General features: G+C 50.9%; 1 protein-coding gene across 1 annotated transcript; it reads left to right on the top strand.

The window, feature by feature from the left end:
- Positions 1 to 513: 513 nt before the first annotated feature.
- On the top strand, positions 514 to 9,246 carry LOC105514961 (golgin subfamily A member 6-like protein 1). The gene is given in 10 exon segments (XM_011946628.1): positions 514 to 688; positions 2,336 to 2,464; positions 3,560 to 3,610; positions 3,699 to 3,792; positions 3,888 to 3,991; positions 6,119 to 6,177; positions 6,507 to 6,648; positions 6,971 to 7,687; positions 8,316 to 8,391; positions 8,822 to 9,246. Coding segments are annotated over 10 exon segments (1,881 nt in total). The 5' UTR covers positions 514 to 604.
- The last annotated feature ends 361 nt before the right edge of the window (positions 9,247 to 9,607 follow it).

Here is a 9,607-nt window from a genome sequence, read left to right on the forward strand (position 1 = left end):
GCCAGGATGGTCTCGATCTCCTGACCTCGTGATCCGCCCGTCTCGGCCTCCCAAAGTGCTGGGATTACAGGCTTGAGCCACCGTGCCCGGCCAAAAGCTTTGTGTTTTTAAAGATATTAGACATGTTTCTTTTTTTTTGTAAACTTAACAATAATGTAGGAGAATCAGAGAAAGTTTTTCCTAAAAAGAGAAATCATTGTGATTATTTTATCTTATTGGAATGTTGGATAATATAGTCTGCTTTGTCAATCATCAAGCACACTATAAAATTTCCATTTTAATAGGATTTGTACCTCAACTGAGATAATAAAGTTTTAAAGTTTTTAAAGTGAAAGCCAGCCCTGCCCCTCTTTGGGAGTGGGCGGGGACAGCAGTTGCATGGGTGGCTTTCCTTGTGACACCACAGGTCCTTCATGACGTGCTGCTGTCTGGCCACGCCTCCTTTCCCTTTCATCTTTCTCATTGACCAATGGGCTTGAAGCATTAAGGCCATACCCCTATTCTGCATTCTACTGGCAGCCCTGGTTACGCCTCCTCTGGCTCAGTCACACAGCTACGTGTAGGTGACTGGAGGTGTATAGATGTCCTCGCCTGGACTGTGCTGATGTGGCCCCAACCCTATCTTCCTACCTGTCCGGTGATGTCCAAAGAAACCCGAAAGGGCAAATTGGCTGAGGCCAAGGAAAAGGTAAAATGCACCAGGTTGCCGCACCCCAACCCAGCCCCAGGCCCCCTCTGACAGCCAAACTGCTGCCAGAGTCCGTGCCACTCCTGAAGCACACTGGGCTGGGCCCCCCCAGTGCCTCTGGACTCACCAAACCAAAATCTTTTCAGCCAGCCCAACCCCCTAATGAGTTCTGCCCCTGCCCTCGCCAGTCACCCCAGGGCGACTTTTTGCTGGTGACTCCTGGAGCTTCCCACTCCGTACTCCACCCTTATCTCCTGCTACCCCAAACCTGAGCACCCTAGGCTCTTTGGGCTCACGTCTCCAAGGACCTGGGTGCCCCAGAACCTCCCCTCAACAGTTGCCGCAGGGTGACTTTGGGCAGGTGACTCCTGGGGCTCCCTGCTCCATACTTGGCCCTCACGTCCCATTGCCCCAAGCCTGACCTCCCTGGGCTCTGTGGGCTCGTGTCTCCAAGGACCTGGGTCCCAATCCTGTGACCCCCTCCCCAATCTCAAAGTGGCAACTTGGGCATTGCACTCTTGTGTCCCCCCCGCCACTCCACCAAGGAGTGGAATGTAGTGATGTCACAGTCCATCTAGAAACTGTTATTACTGCCACCAGACTGGCCTTTGGTCTTAGGACCCAGTACCCTAAGTGTTCTTGTCCATTTCTGGTTCCTCTGGTTGCAGCACAGGTTTCCAGCTGGAAGGGGAAGGGACTGTGGGACCTAGGGGATAGAGGTTTCAGGCTGCCTTACTTCCTTAACACAGACATTGACAGTGTGAAAAGCCTACACCTCCCCCATGAGCTCAACACTTTTGACAGTGTCTCTGGGTGGCAATGGGAGAATGGGTTTGGTTTGGTTTTCTCCCAGGCTTCTACTCTCCTGTTTAACATTGTTTCTGAGTTCCCCACCTCAGATTTGAATTCTCCATTGTTCTGGGACCAGAGGGCCCCTCGGTCAGTAGTTTCTAGAGTGAGATCTGCTTATCTTCTGTGGAACAGATCTTGGGAAACTGAACTTGACAGCTTGAATCTTCCTCATCTCATCTCAACCTGGGGTACTTTGAGTGTCACAGGATAAATATGGGGCATCTTTCTGAAGCGTCAGTTTCCCTTGATTCTATTGAGAGACAAAACATTAATGTACTTAGGGATGACAGTCACATAGATCTATGAGTATACAAAACTTCTCCCTGAAATGAGGGTTGGGTTGTCCTCTTTCTGTTAAATTCTCAGATTTAATAGAAAGGCTGCCTTCTGCCATGAGGATACATTGATGTAAAAGCTTGAGAGGTTTTGGTGCACTTCTTAACACTAACAGACGTGTGAGGATATATGACTCTAAACCACACAGTGTACAGTTCCTGCCTACTTAATATTTGCCATTCTACCTCTGCCTCTGGTTTTGGTCCCTGGCAGTTGCTGATTTGTGGCAAAATCCTGGAACTCAAAATCAGAAGACTGGGTTTAAGTTCCATTACTGCCTTTTTTTCAGCCGTGGTATCAATCCCTCTCAGTCACTAAGTGATTGTGACAACACTTTCTACAGTTGTTGGTGGCATTAAATCGGATGCTCTATAATAGTATTTTGTATAAACTGTAAAGCAGGATGTGACTGTAGGAGCTTGTAGTTCTCATGATTATCACTGCTCTTCCTTTACACAGTTGAGAGACTGTCATCCCCAGACCAACCCTAGTGTTGGTAAAGGAGCAACCGACACCAAAAAGAAGAAAATAAATAATGGCACTAACCCTGAGACAACTACTTCTGGTGGTTGCCACTCACCTGAGGATGTGGGTCTTGGCTGGCCAGGCTTCTGGGGACAGAGGGCCCAATGGGTGGTGGAGGGTAATTGTTAAGATTGTGGAAGAACTGCCAGGTACTGCTTAAGAATTCTGGGTTTGAATCCTACCTCTCCATCTGCTAGGGATATGATTTAGGGCAAATTGCTTGAGCCCTTTGGGCCTCTCTTTTCACATCTGTAAAGTAGGAGTGGTATTGTTTTACTTACATTTGTGAAGTTTAAATGAGATTTGTCATTGTTGTTTTTATGTTAATCTCTAGTCCAGGGCCTGCTGTAAACTCTCCTTCTTGGGCTTGCATTTCCTGAAGTAGTTAGAGAGTATCAGAGGTTTCTGTTAGCGCTGAGAGTCTGAGAGTTGAAGGCCCACTAGAATGGAAACCTCTGGGCCAAGGGCTCCTGTCTGCCTTTTCCATCCTATATCCTTGCTGTGAAGAACCATCCCTGGTCGGTATGTGCTCAGTCAGTGTTTGTTGAATGATTGCACCTTTCTAAATCACAAGCTGACAGAAGGGTGGGCTTCTCTCACACTCCATCTCTGCAGGTTTATGTTACTGTCTTTTTGAGAGAATCTGGTTTCAGACTTTCAGTTCTGTGGCTGTGGGCAAAAAACAACAAAGACCCAAATCCTTTTTCTTTGGGAGTTGAGGAGAGTTTACCAGTTCGTGTTCCCATTGGGTCTGAGAACTTCGCCTTTAAAATCCGTTCCTGGCCCCTGCCTACCGCTTCCTGGCCTGGGGATTAGAGTCGAGGGGGCCACCCTCAGTCACCTTCCTTTGACTCTCCCCACAGAAACAATAGAACTGAGCTGAGCTGGAAGAAGTAACGTGATTTCTTTGTTTGCTCATGACATGACTGCTGGGTTTGGGGGGGCACTCAGATGTAGAGGCCCCAGTCTTGTCCTGCCCACTCCCAGCCTGAGGAAGAAGGCTCACCCCCCAGATTCCACCCGTCCCCACAGGGTCCCTGATAACTTGGTCCCATGGGTGGGCCTGTCCTGGGGCAGTGGTGCCATTCTGGGGGCATGTCTCTTTCTGTGCCATCTCTGCCTCCCCCTAGTAAGAGCTCTGTCTTCCTCTTTCTAGAGGAAAAGAAGGCAAGCCACCAACATCAGGAAGCCCTAAGGAGGGAGCGAGAGGTGAGTGGAGGGGGTGAAGTTCCCTCCTGTCCTCCGGAGAATGTTTCTTTGCTTCTCTTTCAGCACTTGCTTGTCTTTTCTCCCAAAGGCCCAGGTTCATACCATACGAATCCTTACATGTCAGAAAAGTGAGCTTCAGACGGCACTCTATTACAGCCAGCATGCTGCCCAGCAGTTGGAAGGTCTGAATCTGGCACCCTGTCATCCTTCACCCCGGCACTTTGACAGGCCTTTAGGGGGAGTCCTTTGGACCGCATCTGAATGTCTCTCATTCCAGGAGAGTCCAGGGATCTGGTCAGCCGCCTGCATGATTCATGGAAGTTTGCAGGAGAGTCAGAGCGGGCTCTCTCTGCTGTCATTACACAGAAGAAGGCGGACAGGGTGAGTCCAACCACCTGCCCCGTCCGTCCCTTGGGACCCTGGCTTCGCAGATGGAGGAGTGAGCCTAAAGGTCCCTTCTGTAGGATGGAGTGTCCTGCCCAGAAGGTAGCATGGCCATTTCTTGCTGCTTTTGTGTGTGGTTGTTAGAGGCAGACTGGGGCTGAGTCGGCTGCTGTGGGTGAGCTGGGGGGTACTGTGGGGAGCGAGCACTGGACATAGAGCTCGGAGGCCAAGTGCCTGCCCTGCCCATACTTGGCTGTGGCCTTGGCCAAGTCCTAAGTGGTGGTTAGGGTATTTGTACCATAAAGGTACGGAAGAGTATCTTGAGTATGTTATTATTTGTGTTGAGAGACGGAGCACGCATATGTGTGTGTGTATGTATTATGGTAATATACATAAAACATGTTTGTAAGGATTCATAAAAAACTCAGGAGAGAGGAACAGTGTTGTAGGGGAGATATTTCCCTTCTGTACTTTCTGAGTTTTGGACTACGTGAACGTATCATCCTTTTAAAAAGTCAATAAAAGATTAATTTCCTCCTCCTTGTCTGTGCCCATACCCTCAGTGAAAGAATGGGCTTAGAGAATCAGATATACCTGGGTGTGGAAATCCCAGCTCTAAGTGATCTTAGGCAAGCACTTAACCTTTAATACCCCATGTTTTTCATCTACACAATAGAGGTAATAATGGTAACCGCCTCTGTGGGTAAAAGAAAGAGAGATCAGCCTGTTACTGTGTCTATATAGAAAGAAGTAGACATAAGAGACTCCATTTTGTTCTGTATTTGAGATGCTGTTAATCTGTGACCCTACCCCCAACCTTGTCCTTGCAAGAGACATGTGCTGTGGTGACTCAAGGCTTAATGGATTTTGGGCTGTGCAGGATGTGTCTTTGTTAAACAAGTGCCTGCAGGCAGCTTGCTGGTTAAAAATCCTGCCCGTCCCTGGGCAGTGGAACATCTCGGTGTAAAATCCGATTGTATGCTCTGTTTACTGAGATAGGAGAAAACTGCCTTACGGCATAAGGTGGGACTTGCTGGCGAGACTTGCTGGCGCAATGCTGCTAAGAGGTTTATAGAGATGTTTGCATATGCATATCAAGGCACAGCATTTTCCTTTGAACTTACCCATGTCACAGAGATCTTTATCCATATGTCTTACTGCTAATTTTCTCCCTAAAATGATCCTATTATCCTATCACTCCCTTATCTTTAAGATGGTAAAGATAATTATCAATAAATACTAAGGGAACTCAGAGACCGGTACCAACGCGGGTCCTCTGTATGCTGAGCGCCGGTCCCCTGGGCCCACTTTTTCTTTCTCTATACTTTGTCTCTGTGTCTCATTTCTTTTCTCAAGTCTCTCGTTCCACCTAGCGAGAAAGGCCCACAGGTGTGGAGGGGCAGGCCACCCCTTCAGTCTCCTGTGGAGGTTGTGAGGATTAAATGGGACTGTTAGCGCAGTGCCTGGTGAAGCACTCAGAAAAGGTTCCAACAGTGGTAGCAATAACAGTAATAACAATAGCAATATTATCTGATCTCTCTGGGCCCCTGTTAGCCATCTGTCAGTTCAATCTCTTTCCCTGTCTCTTCCACCTTTACTGAGTTCTTTGAAAAACAAATGAGGGCCGGTGCTCTGACTCACGCCTGTAATACCAGCAGTTTGGGAGGCCAAGGCGTGCGTATCACCTGAGGTCAGGAGTTGAAGACTAGACTGACCAATATGGAGAAACCTCATCTCTACTAAAAATACAGAATTAGCTGGGTGTGGTGGCACATGACTGTAATCCCAGCTACTTGGGAGGCTGAGGCAGGAGAATCGCTTGAACCCAGGAGGCAGAGGGTGTGGTGAGCCAAGATTGTGCCATTGCACTCCAGCCAGGGCAACAAGAGCGAAACTCTGCCTCAAAAACCAAAAAACAAAAAAACAAAACAAAAAGAAAAGAAAGAAACAAAACAAAGAAAGAAAAACAAATGAGACCGTGGTCTTGGAAATGCCTTGCGAACATGTCGGTGTGATTGGGAGTGAGGAAGTGTTACTGTGGAGCAGTCACTAGAGCTGTTGTTTCTGGTTGACCAGCCGCTCCTCTGCCTGCTGTGTCCTGACTTCACCTTTCCCTATTTGCAGTACATCGAGGAGTTAGCAAAGGAGAGGGGCGCCCTGAGTCTGGAGCTGTACAGAAACACGTAGGATGGGGGAAACGGGGATGGGAGGTCTGGAGGCCCTTAGCGTGGGTGGTGTGCTGGGAGGTGGGGGGTACAGGTGAGCATGGTGAGAGGCTCATACAGGTTTTCATGTGTGTGCAGGGAAGCTCTAGTGCCAGCTGTGCCACTGACTCATGGGTAGCCTCAGGCAACTCATGTCTTCTCTCTGGCCTGCCACCTAGGACTTTTCATTCCTGGGGTCCCTTCCAATGCCACAGTTCTGTGGTTGTGGGGCGAAAGTAGAGGGTTGATCACCAATGCGGTCCTTTCTGTTCTTCGTTCATTCCTTTCTCTACTGCCTCTGGCCATAGCATAACCGATGAGGAGCTGAAGGAGAAAAATGCCGAACTGCAAGAAAAACTTCGACTTGTAGAATCTGAAAAGTCTGAGATCCAGCTCAACGTAAAGGAGCTAAAAAGGAAGCTGGAGAGGGCCAAGCTCCTACTGCCACAGGCGAGTGGCTGCAGCCCCGGGGGTTGTGGGAGCCCCATCCGGCTGGGACCTTGGTCTAGGGATCATGCAGGTTATGGGGAGGTCCAGCCAAGAGCTCAAAAATTTGGGTCCTTGTTCTGGTCCTGCATAGAATCCTCTAGAGTTTGCTAAAAATCTACAAATTGGGGTCCTGCCTGGGGAACCAGAATCTCAGAGTTAGGGCTTAAAAAAATTTTTTTAAAGGATTATGGATGAAAACCATTATTTTATAGATTACATTTATATGGCTAACTCATGAGTCTTCTTCCTTCTGAGGTTCAAACCAACACTTTCACTATTCCAGCAGCAGCTGCAGGCGGAGGCTGACTACCTGGGTAAGGAGCTGGAGAGTGTGGCAGCAAAGCTCCAAGCCTGGGTGGAAGAGAACGAGTTGTGGAACCACATGAACCAGCAATAGGAGGAGAAGTTGTGGAGGCAGGAGAAGCTGCGGAAGCAGGAGGAGAAGCTGCAGGAGCAGGAGGAGAAGCTGCGGGAGCAGGAGGAGAAGATACGGGAGCAGGAGGAGAAGATGCACGAGCAGGAGGAGAAAATATGGGAGCAGGAGGAGAAGATGTGGAGGCAGGAAGAGAAGATGCATGAGCAGGAGGAGAAGATACGGGAGCAGGAGAAGATGTGGAGGCAGGAGGAGAAGCTGTGGGAGCAGGAGGAGATGATGCGGGAGCAGGAGAAGAAGGAGCAGGAGGAGAAGATGTGGAGGCAGGAGGAGAACCTGTGGGAGCAGGAGGAGAAGATGCAGGAGCAGGAGGAGAAGATGTGGAGGCAGGAGGAGAAGCTGTGGGAGCAGGAGGAGAAGATGTGGGAGCAGGAGGAGAAGATGTGGAGACAGGAGGAGAAGATGCGGGAGCAGGAGGAGGAGATGTGGGAGCAGGAGGAGAGGATTCAGGAACAGGAGGAAAAGATGCAGAGGCAGGAGGAGAAGATGTGGGAGCAGGAAGTGAGGCTGCAGGAGCAGGAAGAGAAGATGCAGGAGCAGGAGGTGAAGCTGCAGGAGCTGGACGAGAGGCTGGGGGAGCTGGGGCGGAAGGCTGAGATCTGGGGGGAGCAGGTGGAGGCATGTGCAAACCATGGAGATCATACAGAACGACCTCACCACAAATTAGCAGATGGTGGTTGGCTCCCTCTGCTTTTCCACCAGTATGTGGCCTACAGTTTGAATGGTGGGAGGTAGGGTGTGAGATTTGAGGCTGGGGAGGGAGGCGTGGGCCTCTAGGCAAGGGAGGCATTCACTTAGGCCTGGAGGAAGGGGCCAGGGACCTGGGCAGGCGACAGAGTCCCACAGTGCCCTCGCTACCCTGTTTATGGGGCCTAGAATCTGGAAGCCAGCCACTAGCTACCCTGACATCTATCCTGCAGGTAGAGCTGAAGAGCCAAGAGGCTCAGAGTCTGCAGCAGCAGTGAGACCATTACCTGGGTCACCTGCAGCAGTATGTGGCTGCCTATCAGCAGCTGGCCTCTAAGAAGGAGGCACTGCCCAGCAGCAGCAGCAGGAAGCTCAGGGCAAAGTGGTGGCCGAGATGGCCCACCAATAGTTGTCGGAGACCCAGTTGAGGGAGTTGATGAGGGTGGGGCCCCGAGGGCGACAACCTGGCAACCTCCGTGCCTTCTCACTCTCTTTCCTGGCCTCTTAGGAACACCTGGAAGCTGCCATCCAGCAGAACCAGCAGCTGCAGGCCCAGTTGAGCCTCGTGGCTCTCGCTGGGGAAGGTATGGGAGACCACTCAGAGGAAAAGGAGAGAGCCCCAGGAAGAAGGGGGGACTGTTAGCAGCGTAGGATTGAGGAGTTGGAATAGCTCTTTAGAACAGTTGGTCGTTATGCTGACCGGGTATCCGCACTAAGTTCGGCATAGATATGGTGACCTCCTGGGAGTGGGGACCACCAGGGTTGCCTCTGAATGGGTGAACTGGCCCAGGTCGGAAATGGAGCCTATCAGAACTCCCGTGTTGATTGGTAGTGGGACTGCACCTGGGCAACACAGGGGGCCGTTGTCTCTTCAAAAAAAATAAAGAACAGCTGCTGATTTCCCTCTGGGGAGGGGCTGGCCCAGGGTTGCACAGTGAGGGTGGGGGCAGAGGTGGGCCCACTGTTACCTCCCTTGTTGGGTTGTCTGAGGACCCCTCTGGCAACCCCCTACAGGAGATGGACTGGACAGGGAGGAGGTGGAGGAGGAGGAGGCACCTGGGCCCATGCCAAGCATGCCAGAGGAACTGAAGAGCCAGGAGGCCATGGTGAGCCTGACTCTTCCTGCCCCTCCTTTGCTGCCTGCCTTGGTGGTCCCTCCTAGACCCCCTTATGCTCTTGGTTTCCCACCTTCTGATTTCTCTGGACCCTCTAAGACATGCAACACCTCTGCAGGGGTGGGGGTGGAGGTGGGTGCGGGCACAGGCGTGGCAACGGACCACCTTTCCCTCCAGGTGGAGCTGGTGTTTCCGCTTGTGAGTGACCGTAACCAGGGGCATGGCGGATTGCAGGCAGCTGCCCGGAACCCTGCTGATGAGTCCGCACCAGGGACCCCAGGCCCTCAGGAGCTTGGAGCTGCCGACAAGCAGGGTGGTGAGTAGAGCCTTTGGGTGAGGTGGGCAGGTAGGAGCAAGGGAGGGCTTGCACGGTGCTCAGTGCCCTGCCTTTCTCCCTCCAAAGATCTTTACAGCAACACCTGCATGCCGTTCTTCTACCGAGGAGACCACAAGAAGGCAAAGATCATAAACATCTAAAAGGTGGCAGCAAGGCCTAGAGAAGAGTAAGCTGCCATGTGACTGTTTAGAACTATAGTCTGAGCACAAACCTGAAAAAACATAAGTATTTATTTTAAATTGTGGCAAAATACTGGCCAGGCGCAGGGGCTCACGCCTGTAATCCCACCAATTTGGGAGGCGGAGGTGAATGGATCACCTGAGGTCAGGGGTTCAAGACCAGCCTGGC

This window comes from Colobus angolensis, unplaced genomic scaffold (genome assembly GCF_000951035.1).
Source record: "Colobus angolensis palliatus isolate OR3802 unplaced genomic scaffold, Cang.pa_1.0 Scaffold251, whole genome shotgun sequence".
Lineage (NCBI taxonomy): Eukaryota > Metazoa > Chordata > Mammalia > Primates > Cercopithecidae > Colobus > Colobus angolensis.